This window comes from Dicentrarchus labrax, unplaced genomic scaffold (genome assembly GCF_905237075.1).
Source record: "Dicentrarchus labrax unplaced genomic scaffold, dlabrax2021, whole genome shotgun sequence".
Lineage (NCBI taxonomy): Eukaryota > Metazoa > Chordata > Actinopteri > Moronidae > Dicentrarchus > Dicentrarchus labrax.
The window spans coordinates 27,991,403-28,014,597 of record NW_026136707.1 but is presented as its reverse complement, the minus strand read 5'-3'; the positions used below and the strand labels follow the sequence as shown (position 1 = coordinate 28,014,597).

The following is a 23,195-nucleotide window of genomic DNA, read 5'->3' as shown; positions in this document are numbered from 1 at the left end:
ATGCTGCCACCACCATGTTTCACTGTTGGGATTGTATTGGGCAGGTGATGAGCAGTGCCTGGTTTTCTCCACACATACCGCTTAGAATTAACGCCAAAAAGTTCAATCTTGGTCTCATCAGACCAGAGAATCTTATTTCTCATAGTCTGGGAGTCCTTCATGTGTTTTTTGGCAAACTCTATGCAGGCTTTCATATGTCTTGCACTGAGGAGAGGCTTCCGTCGGGCCACTCTGCCATAAAGCCCCGACTGGTGCAGGGCTGCAGTGATAGTTGACTTTGTGGAACTTTCTCCCATCTCCCTACTGCATCTCTGGAGCTCAGCCACAGTGATCTTTGGGTTCTTCTTTACCTCTCTCACCAAGGCTCTTCTCCCACGATTGCTCAGTTTGGCTGGACGGCCAGGTCTAGGAAGAGTTCTGGTCGTCCCAAACTTCTTCCATTTAAGGATTATGGAGGCCACGGTGCTCTTAGGAACCTTGAGTGCTGCAGAAATTCTTTTGTAACCTTGGCCAGATCTGTGCCTTGCCACAATTCTGTCTCTGAGCTCCTTGGGCAGTTCCTTCGACCTCATGATTCTCATTTGCTCTGACATGCACTGTGAGCTGTAAGGTCTTATATAGACAGGTGTGTGCCTTTCCTAATCAAGTCCAATCAGTTTAATTAAACACAGCTAGACTCCAATGAAGGAGCAGGACCATCTCAAGGAGGATCAGAAGAAATGGACAGCATGTGAGTTAAATATGAGTGTCACAGCAAAGGGTCTGAATACTTATGACCATGTGATATTTCAGTTTTTCTTTTTTAATAAATTTGCAAAAAATTCTACATTTCTGTTTTTTTCTGTCAAGATGGGGTGCTGAGTGTACATTAATGAGAAATAAAATGAACTTTTTTGATTTTAGCAAATGGCTGCAATGAAACAAAGAGTGAACATTTTAAAGGGGTCTGAATACTTTCCGTACCCACTGTATATTTCGTCCATTTAGCTGCAGACAAGCCTGTACTGCTGTCACCTTCACTACTTGCTTGTTTTGCAGGGTTTTTGCCCTTGGGCAGGTGAAACACATGCTAAGTTGGATGGAGGTCAGGTTTTGGAGTTTACCCAACATTCTCTATCACCCTGAAGAACTTGTCTTGACAACTTGATAACTTTTATTGTGCAACAGCCAGTGTGGCCTTATAGACACCACAGGCAAAAACTTTTTTATTCACTGGTCAGTTTTGAGATTTAAGATACATGTTTTTTCAGACTAATGGCTCTAATACGTCAACAAGTGAAACACACACATTTGGAACCTGGATTCTGTTCTGGGAATGTATGTAAACTGGAGTAGAATTTCATATTGATAGCTATTAGTTTAACATTTTTACCATATTCAACTGTAGCTCTCCCCTTAAGACACCATTACAGGATATTTATAATAATAATAAAATAATAATAATAATAATAATAATAATAATAATAATAATCTTTATTGTCCACAAATGTTGAAAGTTGCCTTTTGCTTCACAGGTAGGTTAAAACATATAATTGTAAATCACAATGTAGACAATAATAAATAACACAACATGCACAATACAAAGAACAATAATGGACATGGTTCCAGTGTAAGAGGTGCTTATGAATTGAGTAGAGTTATCGCATTAGGAATGAATGCTAAAAATAAAGTAGTCATAAAATCAGTGAATTGAACCACCTTATTACCACCGTCTATATTAAGTTTGCTCAAATTGGCTGGCAGAAGTCACTATAAACTACTGGTTAGACCAGACCAGACCAGACAAAACGTAGTGTTTTTTATTCTTTCAGAAGTTAAGATTGTTTTGCTGTAACCAATCAGAGACAAGAAAGACAGTTTATTGTGGAGTCTCATTCCCAGGTTCTCCAATATCAATGCTTTGGGAATGACACTCAACAATAAACTACCTTCAAGCTGCTGTTCGTAGTGGTATGCTAGGGAAGCAGCATCAAAGAGGGTGATGCCAGGGGGCTGAATCTATCTAGGGGCTGTGTATTGGCAGGAATCCAGCGATACGATACGTATCACGATACAGGGTTTACGATGATATATATTGTGATATACTGCGATATTGTTAGCAAGGTGATATATTGCAAAATATATAACATTTAATTTTTTAGAAAACTGTCATATAAAGAACACGCCACCATATGCATTAAAAATAGTTGTGTAGTCACTGTAACATCCAACGTCATAGCCCTCAGTTTTAACAGTTACATAACAGTTGGGGGTTTAAACACACAAATCGATAGTGTTTCTGAGAATCAATACAATATAACAAAACAAAATATTGCAATACTCCAGTGTATTGATATTGTCTTACAACCCAGTAACATGACCCGTTGCTGTTGAATAAAGATTCAATGTTCTGAGCAGCACTAAAAAGTTCCATTGACCTCCATGGAGGATGGTTTTTCAGAGGTATATCTTATGGATCGCATGTTATTGACACTATCAGCAAGGTTAGATATCATAAGATCTGACAAAAGTGATGTATGTATGTTAAGCACCTTTGATGACTGACTTGAGCAGTGGGTATTAATAGAATCCACTATTGATTGTGTGTCTCAACTGTTGTGCAGGTTTTGTTAGTTCTTCCTCATTCTTACATGTCCTTAAACTTCAGCATCAATCATCACAGAAAGCATTTAAGTGAGAGGAAAGTTTCTCAACCTTCCTGACTTGCTGTCACGCAGACATGATTGATGCTGGGTGGCAATTGTGGTCAAATCCCCTCAGTGCTTCAGACAATTGTGGCTCATTGACCGTGTCTCAAAATGGCAACTATTCAGTTGTTACCATCACAGGCCTGAAGCCAAGGCGCTGGGTGATTGGTTGGAGTCAGTAAACACACACTAACAGTCTGCAGACACTGATCCCTGTGTTAGCACTGATGTCTGCTGTATCCATTCTCATCCTGACATGACATACATCCAGATTTTATTGATCATGTATGTGTGCATGTACAAACTTTCAAGTTAAAGGGACAGGACAATACACATTTTTTCTCTTATCTGTGGTGCTATTTATTCATCTATTCTATTGATTGTTTTGGTGTGAGTTGTCGAGGTTTGGACATATACGCTATAGAGGCCTTCTCTACAATTTAATGGTACCAGACACACTCAACTTGTGGTACTTAAAGCGCCCGAAAACTACATTACAGACATACAACAACAATGTCTCATCATCAGAAATCATGACCAAGATACACAAGATTATTCAAAATAATCCACACCCTAATTCTTTTGGTGTTTTCTCATGAGCCTCATTATTTTTTAGTAGTTATTTATATAATGATGGGATTATCCCAGACCTCATTTATGTAATCTGACCATGTCAAAGCCACTGGGATACACATTACATTTGATTTGCTGAAACGCCCCAGGTAAATGATTCTGCCGCTGTAGTTTTTGCTTTGTTTTATTTTAGGATATATATTCTCACAATGACAAATAGAGCACAAAACAGAAAATACGTTTGACTTCTTACTTCTGAAAAACATAGATACATCTTTTTAAATGTACAGTATAGTCATTAAGAACTTTCAAAATGTACAGTTCAATATAATGGATTTTGGTTGAGAAGCTTATATGAAAAGTTTATATGCTGGTGCTTCTTCTGAGGCAGTGTCGTGAGATTGAACCTCTGTGCAAACTTGTGCAGCTAGTCTGCTCTCTGCAGTTTGTCACCATAGCAGTTTTGAAAGGATTGGCTGCAGGTACAGAGAGCGACGAGGCACTGATGACAAAGTGCTGACCAGTGCTGGACTGTCGCTCTGACACTGAGCTCCCAGACACAGAGACGGAGTCTGTGGTTTTGCTCGAGTATTCATACAGATTCTTCCTGAAAGCACTCTTGGTGTTTTGTTCCTTCTTAAAAAGGATTATATAGCACTTTGGGAAAAAATGACAGCTCAGGATGCCGAAGTTGGAGATGAGAATGACAACCATCTCCACAGCTGGTAGGTACACTCCTGAAGTGGTGACGTAGACAGGAACAAAGAGCAGCCACGAGATGAGGTAGAGCAGCATGCTGAAGGTGATGAACTTTGCCTCATTGTAGTGCTGTGGCAGTTTGCGTCCTTTGAAGGCGCAGATGAAACACACAAAAGCCAGAACAGCTATGTAGCCCAGCATCACCCCGAAGGCCAAATATGAGCCTTCATGACAGTCCTCCAGCAGACTGGTTGGAAGCCTGATGATGTGATTATATGGGCTTTTGAGGACCAGCCAGCAGATGCAGGTAGTTACCTGTAAGGCCACGCAGATGCTGACGATGATGTAAGGCTGGTAGAGCCTCCGCAGAACCTCCTGCAGTTTAGGGTCAAACTGGAAGGCTAGCAGGATATGCAGGGTCTTGACCAGGATACAGGAGACACACAGAGTGAAGCTGATGCCAAAGAGCACCTGTCGTGCCTTGCATTGGAGGCTGTTGGGCCGGCCAACAAACAGCATGGCACTGATGTAACTGATGACCACAGAGAACAGGATGGTCTGGCTAAGTGGCCCTCCGGCAGCCTTCACTACAGGGGTGTCCCGCTGATGTAGGAACAAAGCTGACACCAGCACAGTCAGGAGGATGCCCAGGGCAGAAAATGTCAGGAGCACCACAGCAAAGCCGTTCTGCCAGGAGAAGAAGAGCAGGGTTTTGGGGATGCAGCTGGAACTGCCCTTTGGAGACCACTCTGTGTTTGTGTCACAGCTCAAACACTGGTCCATATCTGCAGGGATGAAGGAGCACAGGTAAAGAATAAAACAACCACATGCAGGCTCTGTGCACAAAGAATTCCAAACCTAATCTGGATAATCAGCTAACATACACATCATAGCTTGATGAGAATAACCCAGGTAAGCTAGAAGTCAACTGGATTGTTTTAGTCTTGAAGATGTTTCTTCTCTTAATCCACATAGCAAAATTAGTCTGGTACAGTGACATCCCACTTACATTTGGCCCAGATACAGCAATGAGTTATGGTCCACGGGTGGTCCAGATGTGGTAGCCACAAATAGCCCATGATATAGCCATATCTCAACTGTATGTTGGACTAGACAAGTTGCAGCACTGGTTCTAGATGTCAACTTTGACTCAACCTTAACCAAGCCACTTCATTAATGCACACACTGGCCATATTTGGCCCGGATGACTGATTTTCACATCACACCATTTGAAAACTGTAAAATATTATTTGTCAGACAATCTCTCTTCCTCTCCTCTGGTTTAACATTGGGCCAGAATAGGACCAGCTATCGTCATACTGATAGTTGGCTGAGATATGGCTATATGCAACTTCACTTCACCTCTAGAGGCCACTAAACACTGGTCCTTTAACCAAAGCATGGGTATTAACTGTTGTGCATGGAATGTGTGTATGAGTGGCCTTACCTGTATTATTAGAGTAGTAGTTCTCAGTGCAGTTGATGCATTCATAACAACAGGTGTGTTGACCCTCAGCCGTTTTCTTGAACTCTCCAGGGACACAGCTATTGGAGCATTTTGAGATGATGTGCTGAGGGAAACGAGGAGAGACAATGATTAAAGACTATTCATTATTTTATTTATTTAATTAAATGTTTTACAGTTTTACTGTATCCTACATAACTTCTTCTTTTATAGGACCAACACTGAATATACTGTCCATTTAAACTGAAATCATATTTTTTTAGTATTGCTTAGGTTAGCTTTAACGGTCTGAATGTTTTCAGTAAACAGACACTGCAGTATGTGTGTTGGTTTCTGTATTTATACAAAATGACATCAGGGCAGCAGAATGAGGGGCTACCTTTAGGCCCTGGAAATGTCGGGTGGTGCTGTAGTTGGTGTAGGTGAAGGTGTTGTTGTGTAGGTGATACTGAGCTACAACATCATGGACGTAGATGCTTCCTCCATCTGACTTCCACATTGTAACATCATAGCCCAGGTTGATGTCTCCCCTGCTGTCAAACGTATAGCCCTGTCCTCGAAGTTTAAACTTCTGCATCCACAGAGCTTTCAGCACCTACAGGAGACATTTCATTTATCAAGTCAGTGCCTTGGATAAGTCTATTAAACCACACTACTTGCATACTGTTGTATATACTGCACAACTATACTTGAGAACACTATCAGTTAATCAGAATTTATTACTAGCTTTATTGGCCAGGTATGTGTACACAACAAGGGTTCTGACTCCAGTTTTAAGTTGTTCTCGAAGTACTTATACACAATTCCGAGAATAATTTACTGGAAGATAGAATACAGTTAAAAACAAAGACAACAAAGCTGAACAAAGATAGATCTTTTTATCTTAATTGATAGTGACAGCTGAAGAGTGATCATGGGAGTCTTCACCACCGTTGCTGTCATTGCAGTTAGCTTCTCCCGGTTAGTGTTAAAAAGTTAGAGTTAAAAAATAGTTAAAACCCCCCAAGATCTAAACAGTGGATGGTAAAAAAGTGGCTTGAAACTGGATAAAAAGTTTTAAAAAAACACCAGACAAATGCCCTCTTTTATATCTCTATGCTAGATAAAACTCAATAAATTGTCCCCTTGGGTGGCCTTCCAACGGCCAAAACATGGTCAACTGCCCTTTAGGGTGCTAATCCTAACCAAGACTAAGCTGTTTCTCCATCACAAGTTTGTGAGTGCTGGTACCCATGTTATATTATAGAAAGTAGCTGTCCAAATCCAATTAATCATCTGGGAAGCCTGTGAGTCTGGATATTTGGAGATAAGGTGGACCTGGATAGTAACAGGTTTCATGGGAAATGTGGTAATAATAGGCTATAGAAAAACACTTTCCAACATTTCCACAGGTGTGAGAAAGAGGCTGCTGTCTCAACCCTGTGTTTACGGTAAGTATACTGAGGTATCATATTTAATGTGACAATAATCTCTCTCAACAGCCAAAACCTAACCCCTCAACTGTTATCTGAATCTAACCTTACCCATAATCCTAGCTGCCTGTAACCCTAAACCCTTATCCGCATCCTAAAATTAATCCATGTGGACCTTATGAATGCAACACAAGGGCACACACATGCAAACACACACTCATGTATGTCATTACCTCCCAGGGTTGCACGGTGCCTGGTGTTTTGCAGTCTCTGCTCTTGCAGATAGATGCCACAGCCTGAGCGATAGCACTCACAGCCATCTCAATACTGAAGACAGAAGCAGCATGAGAGTGTTCTCTGAGGGTGTTCACAGCTTTAGACACCAGCTCAGTGTATCCAGAACCTTCAGTAGCATTTAGCTGCCTGTAGAACTCCTGCATGAAGGAGTTATTCTCAGTGTAGTCCTGTCCAGCCGCCTCCAGCCTGCTCAGGTACTCACTGAATGATGACATGTCTCCCCTTTTGAAGGTAAAGCCCACAATGTGTCCTATGTCGTCCAGAGTTAAGTTACCTGTCACAGAGCTGGAGGAGGACCAGCTGTCACTGGCCACCCAGACTCTTCTCATTGACCTCATGTTCTGTCCTGCTTTCAGCGTCTGATTCTTAAGCTCCTGGTATAGGTACATCATGTGAGTTGCCGTGGCAAAGGACACAACCAGCTGTACCTTGGGGTTCCTGTAAATGGTTTTGGCAGTCTGCATGACAGCAGAGCAGACATCAGGGTTGCTTACAGATTGAGGTAGGATTGATTTGAAGGCCACACACATCCCCTTTTCAGAAGCGTGGGACACAAAGTGGTCAAGCGCTGACCTGCCGTAATTTCCATCTGTGGTAACTATTCCCACCCAGTTCCAGCCATAGGTGCTGAGCAGACTGACCATGGCAGCTGTCTGATGCTCATCATTAGGAATGGTCCTCATGAAGGTGGGGAAGCGGCTCTTATCGCTCAGAATGACAGCGGTCGATGAATAACTGATCTGGAGAAAAGAAAAGCAATGTTATTTATAGAGATGCCAATTAAAGCAAAGAGAAAGGCAATGGCGCTCTTCCAAACTATTAGAATATCGTTCAGTTTGGCAAGATAGTCTTAAAACATATAGAAAGGCAATCCGTAATGCCAGAGGAGCCTATTATTCAGCACTAATAGAAGAAAATAAGAATAAGCCTAGGTTCCTCTTCAGCACTGTAGCCAGGCTGACAGAGAGTCACAGCTCTATTGAGCCATGTATGTGTTCTTTTATGATAAAATGATTAATATGAGGGGCAAAATTAATCACCAATATCCTCAACAGGTATCGCTGTCTCTCCAAGTTCAGGAATTTTAACAAATGTAAAATCAGATATATATTTAGTTTTTCTGCTATCAAGCTGCATCAATTAACTTCAGTAATTTCTACATCGAAGCCATCAACCTGTCTGTTAGACCCCATCCCAACTAGGCTGCTTAAAGAAGTCTTACCCTTAGTTGGCACATTTGTTAACTGGATATGATTAATCTTTCTTTATTATCAGGATATGTACCACAGTCCTTTAAAGTAGCTGTAATTAAACCCCTTCTCAAAAAGCCCACTCTTGACCCAGGGGTTTTAGCCAACTATAGACCGATTTCTAACCTCCCCTTCCTCTCTAAGATTCTGGAGAAAGTAGTCGCCAAACAGTTGTGTGACTTTCTATATAACAATAGCTTATTTGAGGATTTTGTCAGGAATAAGAGTTCATCATAGCACAGAGACAGCTCTGGTTATTCATTGACCATCATATTCTTTTACAGAGACTTGAGCATCTAATTGGCATTCAAGGAACTGCATTAAACTGGTTTGAGTCATACTTATCAGACTGTTCTCAGTTTGTACAACTATAAACACTAAAGTCAGTCTTGAAGTTCCACAAGGTTCTGTGCTTGGACCAATTCTATTCACATTATATATGCTGCCCTTAGGCAACATTAGCAGGAATTACTCCATTAACTTTCATTGTCATTCAGATGATACCCAGTTATATCTATCAATCAAGCCTGATGAAATAATCAATTATCTAAATTAGTTCTTGTACCTGGCCCCAAACACCTCCGAGAACAGGAGCCAGAGCCTTCAGTTACCAAGCTCCTCTCCTGTGGAACCAGCTTCCAGTTGTGGTTCGGGAGGCAGACACCCTCTCCACATTCAAGAGTAGGCTTAAGATGTTCCTCTTTGATAAAGCTTATAGTTAGGGCTGGATCAGGTGAGTCCTGAACCATCCCTTAGTTATGCTGCTATAGGCCTAGACTGCCAGGGGATCTCCCATGATGCACTGAGGTCCTCTCATCCTCTCCCTCTCTTTCTGCACACATTCATGTCCCATTAATGCACGTTACTACCTTCACTTCTTCCCCGGAGTTCTTGTGCTTTCTCATCTCGCAGGTTCTCATGGATCCTGGTGGAGCCTCCTGCCATGGTCCTGCTTGACTCCCACTGATATTACTGATATTATCAGGGACCTCGCAAGCGACCGCTGGAGGTCCCTATTGTTTTTGCTTCGTTTATTCTTCCCTATTTTTAGCACTTTTGATTGCATTTTTGCCCCCCTGAGCATATACGAAAAGTCAATTTTATTTGGCAAAGTGGTCAGGCCTGGTGAAAAATTTGGTATTCTATGCGTCGCTTTTGGGTCCGCCACTAGGAGGCGCTACTATCATGAAAAGTGCGTTTAGGCTAATAACTCCCTGTCACACATTCAAAAAACTTATATCCACACGTTCGGTGAATAGAGCTGAATCTCACCATATAGGCCACTTCCACCTATAATTTTTTTTCGTTAGAGCGCAAAATATCCTTAAACTACTTTTTCGTGTTCCTCCTACACGCTTTGTCCGATTCACACAACATTTTTCACCTAGCACCTGGGGACTGCCCTGGCAAAAAGTAATTTGAACATTTTTGAAATTTCAAAAAATAAGAACGCTATAAAATTCTTCCTGTAGATTTTTCGTCAAAAAAGGAAGTGGACCATTTCTCCACATTGGTATGTCTGATTGACATCAAACTTGGGTCCTTAGTTTCTCTTGTCTTCCTTAGGCATCGTGCACAGTTTCAGGCCATCGCCTCTAGGTGGCGTTCTTTAAAATGAAGAAGTTTATATCTCCATAACGGCAAGTGTGATTGAAATGAAACTCGGTACGATACTTGCCCATAGCTCCCTGAGGCTCGCTAAAAAATTTGTCAACAATCCGCCACTAGGTGGCACTCTGGTGGCATGGTAAATCACTGTGCGGAGACCGTGATAGTTATGAATATGAAATTCACAGGGCACGTGAAGAGTACTGCCTGAAGCTCACATACCAAAAATTGTGTTTGTTGTGTTTGTAGCGCCCCCTATAGGATGAAAAAACTGCAGCCCCGGCGCCACGTTTCACCGATATGTACGAAACTCGGTAGGCCCGTGTAACATGCCAGGACGTACAAAACAGCCTCTTGGACCCATACCCGAAACCCCACAGGAAGTCTGCCATTTTGATTTTCATTTTCACTTTCAACTCCTCCTAGGGAATTTATCGGAATTTGTGAGTACAGTCAAAAAATGGTTCTGATTAAAAGTTGTGCTATTTGTGCATGTACGTTGAAGGGCGTGTCCGTGGCGTGCCATCAAAGTTGGCCATAGTGAATTCCGTGCTCATTTTCGGTGAATTTTTCGCGTTGTATTTGAACGGAGGAACTATTGTACTTTCTTTCACAAGTCAATTGCCAGGTCATGTAGTTCACAAAATATAAAGACCCACTCCAGTTCACCTACCAGCCCCAACTGGGAGTTGAGGATGCTATCATCTTCCTGCTCAATCGCATCTACACCCACCTGAACAAGCATGTGAGCACTGTGAGGGTCATGTTTTTTTACTTCTCCAGTGCTTTCAACACTTTCTGGCCAGCTCTGCTGGGTGAGAAGCCGACAGCGATCGACGTGGATTCTCCCCTTGTGTCCTCGATCGCTAACTACCTGACTGGCAGACCAGTATGTGCACCTGCTCTCCCTTCCTCTTCATCCTCTACACCACAGACTTCAACTACCACACAGAGTCCTGCCATAGCTTTCTTTGATACTGTTGTGGCATCAGCCATTTTCTTTGGAGTGGTCTGCTGGAGCAGCAATATCTCAGCAGTCGACAGGAAGAGACTCGACAAACTGATTAAGAAGGCCAGCTCTGTCCTGGGTTGCCCCCTCCACTCAGTGCAGGTGGTGGGAGAGAGGAGGATAATAGCAAAGCTAATAATAACTATGCAATACCATTCCATATTCACTGTGCAATCTATTGCCCATGTGCAACTGCTGCTGCTACTATTTGTGTTACCTGTTGTTTGTGGATTCTTACTGTTTTTTCTCTTGTACATAGTGTTTTTATTTATTATTTTCCTACTCTTACTGTTTTTTATACTGTTTTTTCTCTATCCACTTTGCTGCTGCAACATTGGAATTTCCCCACTGTGGGACAAATGAAGGAATATCTTATCTTATCTTATATTCAGAAATTTTCTGATGACTCTGCTGTGGTGGGGTGTATCAGTAATTTGTAATTATATATAATTTCTGCAACACCACAATCTTAAATTCATTACTATTTAATTTCTGTCAGCACATACTGTGAAATATGTTGTATATGTAGAGTTGCATTTACTTTGTATATATTCTTATTGCCTTATTATATTTCTATTTCCATTTTTATTTTTACTTTTTACTTATATGTACTGTATATTTGTATGTATACTTCATCACTTCATCACCTCATCACTTTATTTAGTTGTACTGTACCTTAGTTGATTTATGCTGCTAACAAATGCTGCTACAATTCTTATGACTTTACCACTGTTACCACTTTATCCAATCACTCCTTATCACTTATTTAGTTTGTACTTATTTTATTTCAATTTATGCTGCTAAACTGCAAGGTGCGTATTGTTGTATATTGTATATACCTACGTTTAACTAAAATTTTGGTTGCATTTTGTCACATTTAGTTACTTGTTTTCTTCTTTTCTACTTATGTTACCTGTTAGTGCTTGCATTCTGTTGCATTTAGTTTATTGTTAGATTTATTTTATGTTAGCCTTTATTTTATTATTTATTTTATTTTATTTTATTTTATATATATATATTCTATACATTGTGTTAGATATTGTAGCACAAGTATTATTTCTATTCTTTAACATGTGTGAGTAGAATAGCTTATCTTTATGTTTATCTGTGGTGCCTCACATTTAGTCTGTTTTATTTAATTACATAGTTAGTAATGTTTTAATGATAAAGCTAACATTTATCAGCTGCTGATGCAAACCTTTTCTGCTGCTTCAGTTCTCTCGCTGGGTTAACAGCATTTCCTCTTTCTCACAACTTACTTGAGGTATCATCTTGAGAGTCAGTTGCCTGGCGATGGCGATGGACGTTTCAGAATGAGAGGCCCCTATAACAGCCATGACTGACCGGGCAGAGGCTGAGGTGTGGCTCCCGCTGTGGCAGTTGGCTGGCTGAGTGAGGTCCGCTGTGGCTCTTAGAGCTGTGCTGACATCAGAGCAGGAGTCCAGGACCCGGTAGCCCAGAGTGACGTTAACATCAGCCAGCAGAGGGGATTTATTCATCATCTCTATGGCATTGATCATAGTCAGTGCCCTCGCCAGACCTTCATTTTGAAACCTATATGAACAGAACAGTGTCATCAACCAATGTCAAACACTGTCCTGCCTGTATTTCATTATAATATAATATATATAATGTAATATGTGTTATGTTTATGACTGTCAAAATGTTCATCCCATGGGTTTGTACATTTTAAATATTTTAAGAATTGAGATGAGATGAGATGTAATTTTAAAATATCCGTAGGTGTGTGTGCGGAGATTGTGTAGTGTTCAAGGTTGAGGTAACTGGAGAAGATAGAGAAAATGCGTGAGAAATGAGACACAAATTAAATTCAAAGAGGTAAGGGGAGGGGAGAGAAGTGAGGCAGGGGTGCCCCGAGGACAAAGAGGCACCAGGGCAGAACCCAGACGGATCAAGACAGCTGGGTTAGTCCAGGATTTCTTTGTTGTTGTTGTTGTTTTTTAAAAATCCTAATAATTTATTATGATAATCATTGAGTTTGTGGTAGTAGATAACCATCATCATCATCCTAATGAAAAAAATCAGTTGTGTTGTAATGATATTAATAGAAATAGCTATAGTAGTCGTCATTGTCATCATCATCAACATCATCAGTATCATCATTATCAAGTAAAATTAGTTTTCAAAATTTGAGTGCAGACCCCCCTGGTTGATCTGGTTCCCCAATGGTGACTCCATGGCTACAGCCTTAACGTCACACCTGTATCCCACACCCAGTCCTTCTGTGTATTTTCACTATAATTAGTCAAACCTGCATACTGTAGATGCAAAAAGGAACGTTAAATTTGTAAAGCCAAATGACATCTTGAAGAAAAAAGCATCAGCAGTAGAATGGAATGTAACTATGTACATTTACTCAAATATTGTGGTTTTGTGGGGGGTATTTCAATTTTAGGCTGTTTTATCCTGTTTTTCCTGTTTTTCCTGTTCCTATCCTTTTTTTTCCATTACATTTTGTAGGGAAATATTGTACTTTTCACTCTACTCTACTATCATTATCTGATAGTAATATCTACTAGTTACTATGCAGGTTATCATGTAACAAACAGACATACTATCACTTTATGAAAAATAAGCCATAAGTTATGAGCATTATAGAGTCAATTACCCAACAGCCAAAGAAGAGTGTGGAGGCTAGTTTTTGATCTTGTAAATTTAAGCGTGACTGAATTATCTTAACTCAAGGTTTACTTGGAAGTTTCTTTCAGAGCTTTGAATCACATGTAACGTTTTTCATCTGTGGTTTGAGCAAAGTCCATGAATGAATGAAAAGCTTGAGATGTGGTTGAGAGATCCAGAAAATGAGTTAGTAGGTGGATGTTAAAGTGTGGCAGTGGCATCTAAAGGCGTTATTTCCGACTGCAGTTGAAACTACGGTGGTTGCTAAACTTGTGAAAAGAATATATCTAAGCCAGTGTTTGGTTTGGGCTACTGTGGAAACACAGTGGTTAAACATGGCAGACGGAACGGAAGGCTACCTGCGGTGTCTGTAGCTAAAAATGTCTCATTCTAACATAACGAAAACAGAGCGACGCTTATTTTCAGGTCATTATACACTAATGAAAACATACCTATGAATATTAAATAATATTCTGTTTCTGACAATAGATCCTGTTACACACTTGACCTTTAAGAACAATCTTTAAAAATCCCCTGTATGACATGTATTAAGATATTTAAACAAATAGTCTGCTAAGACTGCCTCATCATGTTTCTGCAGTAGCCCAGAATGGACAAACCAAACAGTGGCTCTAGATAGGATGTTTCGCATCAACTGTGAGGGGAAGCGAGGGAATTGCATCTACACCACTAGATGCCACTAAATCCTACACACTGATCCTTTAAGTAAAGCCTCTTTTGACCTCTTGAATAGCATGTTATTTTGTCTCGTACAGGACTGAACTATCTGCTTAACATTCTTAACACTCAAAGGAGACCTTTCGGGAGTTTTTGTGATTCATCCAAAGAGTCAAGGTTAAACTTGAAAAAGTAAAAAAAAAAAGAAAACCCGGCTGTTTATCATAATGTCATTCATATTAGGTTGAATGATCTCACCTGATGCATGGCTGTATGTGGGGTTCAAAGAAGGTGTTCTCTTTGTCTACGTCTTCATGAATGGGAAAGATCCCTCCAATGATGATATCTCCTGGAGCTGTAGCTTCCAGCACTCTGGTACTCCTTTCACTGGCATGTCCTGTTTCCAGAATATTGAGGAAAAGTGCTATGTGCAAATAGATTAGAAGAGCAGCCCGGGCCATGCTACTTTCTCCTTTGCTTTTGCTCTGTGTTTGCTTGCTATGCTCTCTTTCCTTCTCTCACCGGCCTCTCTGCGGTTCTTCTCCTCCAGCAGGGTGATACTCTCCTTTTTAAGCATCTTCACAAAAATAAAATAGAATTTCCCCCTTGCTTCCTCCTTCACAGGTTACTGTTCTCATATTCTCCCCTGCAGCCCTGCCCACTTCTTCATGAGTGACAGCAGGCTGAGTCACTGTTCTGCTGAAGACACATCCATCATATTTGTTGTTGCACTTGAGCAGTCTGCATAGTTTAAGTTTGCATAAACACACCCTGTATACACATACACACACATAGACACAGACACACAGTCATTTTTTTTTACAGCAGTTTTAATTACAGCAGTAACAATTAGATTGAGTCACATAAATTTGCTTATGATAATCAATTCATTGTAAATTGTTTTTATTGTACATCAGCTATTTTAGTATTGTATATTGTAATAATTTTGGATAATACTGGAAGAAAATTAAACTTAAGTGGTAACAATTGTATAAAGAAGATGCAATTACATTAGTCTTACTTTATTTGGATAAATTCTGTTACACACATTATAAATACGTTTGGAGAAATCCTGCAAGTGAGTAATGTATATTATGTAATATATATTCTATATATTATATACTCATTGCTATTTTAAGTTCAATTAACTGAATGTAATCGATACAAGCAACTTCCCAAGTTATCTTAACAATACATACTTGAGGTACCACATTGCAGATTGCAACTAACTGAACACTGCTTGTGTCTGATCGGAGAATGAGAATATGGAAAACTTTGTAAACTTTAAAAAAACTTGAAGGTCCCTATAGGTTTCTGTCTGTTAAAAAAGTAGACATTTTAAGATAATTTTCTAGACAATTTGGCGCTATAAAAATGAATTAAAACATTTATTTGAATTGAATCCAAAGCCTGGGTTTGGTTTGTCAATACTCCATGAAGGGTGATGTTGGAATCTGTAGATAAAAGCGTCTCATTGTAAGGTAATGAAAACATAACGATTCTTATATCCAGGTGATTTTATGCTAATGAGAACATTCAACTTTAATATTCTATTTCATTTCTGACAATAGATCCTCCTCAATGTTACACACTGGACCTTTACCATCCTGAACCATGCCTTAGTTATGCTGCTATAGACCTAGGCTATCGGGGGATTCCCATGGTGCACTGAGCTCCTCTCTTCCTCTCCCTCTCTTTCTGCACACATTCATGTCCCATTAATGCATGTTACTAACTCTCTCTTGCTTTCTCTCTCACCCCAACTGGTCGAGACAGACGACCAACCACCTAGAGCCGGAGGATCTGTCCTAGGTTTCTGCCTTTTAACAGGCAGTTTTTCCTTGCCCTTGTCTCCAAGGTCTTGCTCATGGTGGTACTGTTGGGTCTCTGTAATTAATGTTATAAGGAGTTCGGTCTTGACCTGCTCTATTTGAAAAGTGTCCTGAGATAACTTATATGATATTTATATGTTATGAATTGGCGCTATACAAATAAAATTGAATTGAAATTTAAGGCAATCCGTTTCCTCAAACAGTTCGAGCTGAACTGACTCGTTTTACAGTAAAGGTAGGTTTTTTGATATTAAATAAAGTGTTAACATATAACACAAGAACAACATTGTCTGTACAATAATGCAATTACAGGAAAGAGGGAGGAGAATGCTCATACCAGCTCCACCACTCCGCTAGGTGGCAGCACCGTAATAAAAAAACTGTCACTATCTCAGTCACACATGCGCACAGGATCAGACTGTCCGGAAATGAAAATAAAATCAGTGACGGAAGAAGAAAAATGGAGGCGGCAGTGTTCATTCTGTCTCTGGTGGACTGCTGTGCACTGATTTTCCTCTCGGTCTACTTTGTATCCTTTTCTTCTCTGTGTTTTCAGATGCTTGTCGAGTCTATCCGCCGACCCGGCTGGCTAGCAGGAAGCCCTGAAGAATGCTTTTCTTTCTGTTAGTATATTACATTAATGCTAAGTGGCTAACCGGTTAGCCACCTTGTTACAAGTGTCAGTGACATGCTAGCGTGAAGTTCACTTGAAGCTCGTTTTAACCGTTCGACAATGTGTGGTCACAAGAAGACCAAACTGAAGCTACATGGACAGACTGAACTCAGGACAGTGGGACATTAGAAAGTGTTGTCTTCAGCTTGCTAACCAGGGCCAGCTCTCCGCCGAGATATGTGACTGTGATGTTAGCCTGTCAGTGTTTGCCGTGTCGTTACTGTTGAAGCCTTTTTCAAGTTATTCGTGTTATACCGACTATTTCCACTAACGTCACTGTCTGAAGCAGTATACCGCTGGCGTTTCACATGGACGTGGAATAGTATGGTAAACACAGGTGATAGCAATGGCTTTAATTCAGGTTGAGTTCCCTTCAGTTCAGACAGTCAGGCTGTTGTTGTTGTTGTTGTTGTTGTTGTTGTTGTGCCTTAAAGCTGCAGTAGTTCATTTTCATCCAAAAATGTTTTTGCTATATTCACTGAAACTTTCACTATATTCTGACAGAGACCGATTCATAAGACAGGATGTAGCCTTTCATTAGGCCCTGTGTTTACCCTACTATTTCAAGTCAAAAGAAAAGATTACCCTGTTTTTACATCTTTATGGATAACGATTTTACAACATATTTAACAACTATTGAAAACTTAAAACTCAAAACTCATAAATTGTCAAAAACATTCTTTTTTATTTGAACATTTCAAGTTGTACAATTTAATTTATTTTTAAAGTATGAAATATACAGTAATTGCTCATTATATAGTTTAATGTTAATGTAATGTTTGATATGCTCATAGTTAATATATAGAATTAATAGACTAAATACTTTTTCACTAAAGTAAAATATAAAAAAAGTCAAAATGGCTGCTGTGAAGTACGTCTATTCTTGTGGCACATCTTTTGAATGCTTCCCTTTGGTGTTCTTGGCATAATAAATCAAACTGACTTTTCGTCTGCAATCAAGCATCAGATGGAGTAAAACAAATGCACTAAAATCTGATGAATTTGATTTGGTGTAAAGTTTTACAGCTACCTGTATCCTTTTTTTGGAATTCTTCCATGGGTGTCACTGTCAGTTGGGTATGATCAATTCTTAAAGGTTTGGTGATTGTCCAGTTGAATGAAGGTGCTGACAAACATCAGTTTTCTTTGTTCAACAGTTGTAAGGTTGTGGCGCTTTGACTTAAAGCTCAGATCATCACCCTGTCTGATCTAGAATGTGACTACATCAATGCTAGAGCCTGCTGCTCCAAGCTCAACAAAGTAAGTCATACAGGGTTGCAACCATTAGTCGATCAATCGGTTAGTTGTCAACCATTAAAATAATCCCCAACTATTTTGATAATGGATTCATCGTGCAAGTCATTTCTTAAGAAAATGAATGAAAATGAAGATTTCAGCTTCTCATCTGGAATATTTTCTGGTTTCTTTAGCCCTCTATGACTAAACTGAATATCTTAGAGGAGACATTTACACACACATACATCAGAATTGTTTTGTGTATGATGCCTTTTATTTGTGGTGCCTTTTTACTAATGTATTTTATGATAGTGGCTATTTGCTCATCATAGATGCCGTAGAGAAAGTTCATTACTATTCTGATCCATGATTTCTGATTTTGGTGTTTGATATTGTGTTTGCAGTGGGTGATTCCAGAGATGGTTGGCCAGTGTCTTTCCACCATGCTGATGCTGGTCTCCATGCACTGGTTCATCTTCCTCCTCAACCTGCCTGTAGCAGTCTGGAACATTTATAGGTATGTTTATACAGCTGCAGTTTGCTGCAGCGGCTGTCAGAGGACATGCTCTTCTGTACGGTTGGGTAATACGGCAACATGCACTGTCAGGCAGTAGAAATGTAGCTATACAGTTTATATCACAGTAGCTATCTCTCTAACATTTCTGTGTGAATCGGGCCATTGAAAGCAAACAATGAGCAGCACTTCCTTATGGCAGTGAATTTAGTTCACCAGATTAGCCATCTCCTACTGTCCTTTGTGCGCTGATCTTCCTGGGTTTACTCTCTCTTGCCCCGGTTGTCCCTGCAGATACGCAAAGGTTCCGATGGGCAACATGGGTGTGTTTGACCCCACTGAGATCCACAACCGAGGTCAGCTCAAGTCCCACATGAAGGAGGCCATGATCAAACTGGGTTACCACCTGCTCTGCTTCTTCATTTATTTGTACAGGTGAGAGCAGCAGCATCTACACACACCCACTCACTGATATTTACACACTGTCTGCAGGGTCTTAAAAAGTCTAAAATCCAATAATCCCAATTTTAGGCCTTAAAATGTCTGACATATGACTTTGACAGGTCTTCAAATGGATTAGATGTATAAAGTTAACATTACTTATATAATTTTTCAGTTTCTTTTAATTGTTTTTGGGAATAATGTTTACTAACTACAGTTACAACTACAAAACAAACCACCACTACTGTTCTTCTTTCTTATCCTTTCTCGAATGAAAGATACAATGCTGCTTTATTCCTGCCATATTTTCAAAATGGGGAGAACAGAAAAACAGCCAAATATTTGACGTATTAACGTATAGCTCTTTTAGTTGAATTGATGCTGTTAGTGTTATTACAAGATATCAATTGCAGTCTTTTCTTTTCTTTTTCCCTCCAGTTTGTTGACATTTTTTTTCTTTTCATCAAGTTTATCTTATCAACTCTACAAGATTGTTATTGCGGCATGTCTCTGTACTTCTGCCACTATGATTTATACGCTTTTTTTAAAAAGGAAAGGCAATACTAAATCCTTGAAGTGCCACTTTAATATCTATTATTTTTAGGTCATTTAAATCACCTACTTTGGGCTAAAGCAAATTGCATTGTGGCTCAGAGGCAGAGTGGGTCGTCCACTAATCGGAAGGTTGTTGTTTCGATCCGCAGTTCCTCCCTGCCACATGTCGAATCATCCTTGGGCAAGATAGTAGATACTGAACCCCAATGCTGTGTCATCGCTGTGTGAATGTGTGTGAAAGGGTGAATGTGGCACGTAGTGTAAAAGCGCTTTGAGTGGTTGGAAGACTAGAAAGGCGCTATACAAGTACAGGTCCATTTACAATTATGGTGGTAAAATAGGTCTGTGTTTCCCACAGAATGACAGCGTAACTGTGACAGATATTTGAAAACATTTGGAAAAATAGACTAAATTACCTTTTCCAGTAGATTATTTTATTATTGACTTAATTCACTACTTAACTACTTTAATCTGCTCACCTTGCTTTTTCCTTCAGTCACCCAACAAACAACTCGTATTTTTGATGTTTTCACCCAAAATTCTGTTTTTATATGAGCAGGTGAGCTGTGTGTTGAGGAGGCTCATTGTTAATGATGTAGCTGATTGAACCAATGTGGGACAGAATGACGCCAGCACCAGCTGTTGGTTTCACTGCTGTTCACTCTTGCTTGTTAAATATTCACTGTGTCAAAGAACCCACCTCTCTCTGTTTATTTGCAAAGTTTGGGCAGTTGTCATTAGACAGTACAGGAGGGGTAGAACAAGGTGGGCCGCGACAGTCTAATTTAGTAATTAATACAGTCTAATTAATGGGAGACAGTGGTAATGGTCTTAAAAAGTCTGAAATGTAACGCATTGAAATCTGCAGAAACCTTAATGTAGTGAAATGTTTAGAAAGCAGCATACACTGTATAATAGTTTTTTTTATTGACACATATCTTTCTCATCTGTTTTTCCAGCATGATCCTGGCTCTGATCAATGACTGAAGCACCCAGCAAGCTCTCAGACCCCCAGCTGCCAAATTCCAAACTCCAGGGTGTGCTGTGTCCCCCTCACATCCTGCTCCTCTACTGTATGCATACAATCTTTCAGAACACCAGATCGCTGCATTCTTAATACTGTTCTTTGGGTTGTCAAAACCCCAGAGTTTTGACTTTGAAACAATATGTATATTTAAACATTTAACACTCTACTACCATCACGACAAAATCTCCTACAACTGCGGTGTTATTGTGAAGTGGACTGTAATTAATTTTATTCCAACCTCTGTCTGCAGCAGTGAGTCATTACAACAGCTTCCAGTGACTGTAAGAAGAAATACTGTTACGAAGCACAATACTGAGTCATAGCATGGTCTTGGGAAAAGGCCATTATTGTCTCAAACAAGAGCTGCACGGTATGCTAAAACAATCATTTTACAGATATTGTCATTTTTTCCTGGCAGATATTACAAGTGTGATATCATTCACCATTAATGCTAATGATTGTTTTTGCATCGCAGTTTTCATTTCTTACTGAGACAGCTATTAAAACCCTGATTTGTTGGGGTCTGTACCAAACAAGCATGTTTATATTTGTAGGCCAGGTACAGTATGTCACTATAATGCTGTTTTGTTTCACATTAGACCTTTATTCTTCACTCAAGCTGTTCTATATCAGTGAACACTCTGACTGCTGACTAAGCATGTTGCATTGGGGGGCTCTGTGATTGGCCAGTCAGTTGTGTGTTTTTCCTTTTTTTTTCCACTTGTGCTTTTTCTTTTGTCTTGTTTAATACTTTATAGTTGCAGCTGCAGTTTAAAACCCTTACAATGAGACTATGAAATGTTTGTGACTCCTCGCTGTTCTTGGGCAAGACCACGGCAAGGTATTTCCTCTTGCACAGGCACAGTGCATACAGATATGTGACAAGTTAACATATCAGTTAAATCCAACTTTAAAGCTGCAGTCGGTAACTTTAATAGAAACAGCTTTTTGAAATTTGCTGAAACTTCCTGACAGTAGTACATGAGACAGATAATCTGTGAAACAATCAGGTTCCTCCGGCTCCTCCTAGTGCTCCTAATGGCATTTCAAGAATCCACAGGGCCTGGACGAAAACAACCAATCTTCCTTAGAATCTGTCAATCAATTAATCTTAGTTACCGACTGCAGCTTTAAGTAATAAGAAGTTAAGTAACAATATAAACAATCAACAAAGGTAAATAAAATCTAAAACATAAAGCCCTTACAAGGAGCTTTCGTTTTGTGTCGATTCTGGCTGCCCCTATGGACAAAAGAGGTATTGTTTCCTTAACATATTTCATTGATTTCAAGGGGAATCTGACCTTGTGGCAGGCATTAAGAATAACTACATAGAAATAGCCAGTCTTCTCACTGATGTTCTTGTTTGTTTAGGTAGATCATATGTGAGTATTAAACCGTTTGGACGAGATAAGACAAAAATATATGAAATAATTAAAAGAGTTAAGAAAAAGCCATAAGTTGAAGATGAGATGTAAAAGAGGGTACAGAGGTGGAGAGCGCTGCCATAGGTGTACAGCTGGGTTTATCTGGTGACTCACATCACTGTTATCATCCCCTCTGTGTTACCTGTCTGTGTGTCATGGCCTTGCTCTCTTCCTGTTATTGCTCCTACATGTTCCTGAACTCCTGCTCTTTTCACATGAAGCTTACATAACGTTATATTTGGTTGAAGGATCAAAGTTTTTTAAACAAGATGTTGAAACCAGCGGCTTGTGATGGTACTGCAGCGTAAAACTCTTGACAACAGCAGTGATCAGATCCTGTTCTGAGACCTTATATGCATACTGTATGTGACCTGCCAGACTGCCGCAATCACACAAACACACACAAAAGTTTGTCATATTTGCCTCAGTATGTGTATCATTAATTGTGATTGTCTGATCAGTCAGCTACAGCAAAGAGGGAAAGACAATCACACACACACACACACACACACACACACAAAGTGTTTTGCTATATAAAAGGTTGTTCTATTCAGTCTGGAAATCATGATACTGTGTGTACGTACTGATGTTGTATTCTGACTAAGAATTTGAATCATGCACTGATGTTTACTGACTTCAGCATCGAACACACACCGCATGTTAAAGTCTGACATTCCCTGTTTCGTCTGTCTGGGACAATGGATGTGTGTGTGCACTCCTCTACAGACTGTTGTTGTGTGTTACAGCCTTTTGTGTGAGCCATGTGCAGGTATTCTGGAGCCATTTCTCTCTTCAGTGTGGGTGAACTGGGAGGACTGCTGGTGAACAAACTCATGTCTGATATCACACTAAACTGTCGTACGCAGTGTTAAGTTTCTGTTTTTGGAGGGAAGTGTGGTGTTTCATAAATAAAAATCAAAGGCAACTTTGTTTTTGTCTATTGGTTTTTTAATGAGTGGTTTCTGAAGAAGTGCTAACCTTGCAGCTCTTCACTGTGAAATAATCTTTATGAATTGAGACAGGATGTAAGTAACCACAAAGGATAAATGTTTAATCATCTTTTAGAAGTGGAGTTGAGGTTGTACCTCTATCGTGTTTCATTTTGCTATAACTCCTAAATCTTTTATTCTTTCTTCGTGTAGCATTGAGCGGAAATCTTTGGCAACTATTAGAGA

At 39.8% G+C, this 23,195-nt stretch overlaps 2 protein-coding genes across 3 annotated transcripts; one reads left to right on the top strand and one right to left on the bottom strand.

The window, feature by feature from the left end:
• Positions 1-1,147: 1,147 nt before the first annotated feature.
• Positions 1,148-14,971, bottom strand: gprc6a (G protein-coupled receptor, class C, group 6, member A). The gene is made up of 6 exons (XM_051407270.1): positions 14,577-14,971; positions 12,260-12,554; positions 7,070-7,873; positions 5,804-6,019; positions 5,407-5,530; positions 1,148-4,744 (listed from the first exon to the last, which is right to left on the bottom strand). The coding sequence occupies exons 1-6, from the start codon at positions 14,777-14,779 to the stop codon at positions 3,624-3,626; spliced, it is 2,763 nt and encodes a 920-aa protein (XP_051263230.1). The 5' UTR covers positions 14,780-14,971; the 3' UTR covers positions 1,148-3,623.
• Positions 14,972-16,589: 1,618 nt separating this feature from the next.
• On the top strand, positions 16,590-22,945 carry cnih4 (cornichon family AMPA receptor auxiliary protein 4). 2 transcript variants are annotated; one of them, XM_051407381.1, is made up of 5 exons: positions 16,590-16,679; positions 18,015-18,083; positions 18,464-18,576; positions 18,868-19,008; positions 20,529-22,945. In XM_051407381.1, the coding sequence occupies exons 1-5, from the start codon at positions 16,611-16,613 to the stop codon at positions 20,554-20,556; spliced, it is 420 nt and encodes a 139-aa protein (XP_051263341.1). In that variant the 5' UTR covers positions 16,590-16,610; the 3' UTR covers positions 20,557-22,945. The 2 variants fall into 2 exon arrangements, with proteins under 2 accessions (XP_051263341.1, XP_051263342.1); XM_051407382.1 differs by lacking the exon at positions 18,015-18,083 and having other exon boundaries at positions 16,602-16,773.
• The last annotated feature ends 250 nt before the right edge of the window (positions 22,946-23,195 follow it).

Excerpts from the sequence above, each read along its gene's own strand:
- gprc6a (XM_051407270.1), bottom strand. The coding sequence starts at position 14,779 with ATGGCCCGGGCTGCTCTTCTAATCTATTTGCACATAGCACTTTTCCTC. Across the intron at positions 6,020-7,069 it reads GCACCGTGCAACCCTGGGAG|GTGCTGAAAGCTCTGTGGAT; the intron begins GTAATGACATAC and ends TGTCTCCTGTAG. Across the intron at positions 4,745-5,406 it reads CTACTACTCTAATAATACAG|ATATGGACCAGTGTTTGAGC; the intron begins GTAAGGCCACTC and ends TCATCCCTGCAG.
- cnih4 (XM_051407381.1), top strand. The coding sequence starts at position 16,611 with ATGGAGGCGGCAGTGTTCATTCTGTCTCTGGTGGACTGCTGTGCACTG. Across the intron at positions 16,680-18,014 it reads TTTTCCTCTCGGTCTACTTT|ATCATCACCCTGTCTGATCT; the intron begins GTATCCTTTTCT and ends CTTAAAGCTCAG. Across the intron at positions 19,009-20,528 it reads TTCTTCATTTATTTGTACAG|CATGATCCTGGCTCTGATCA; the intron begins GTGAGAGCAGCA and ends CTGTTTTTCCAG.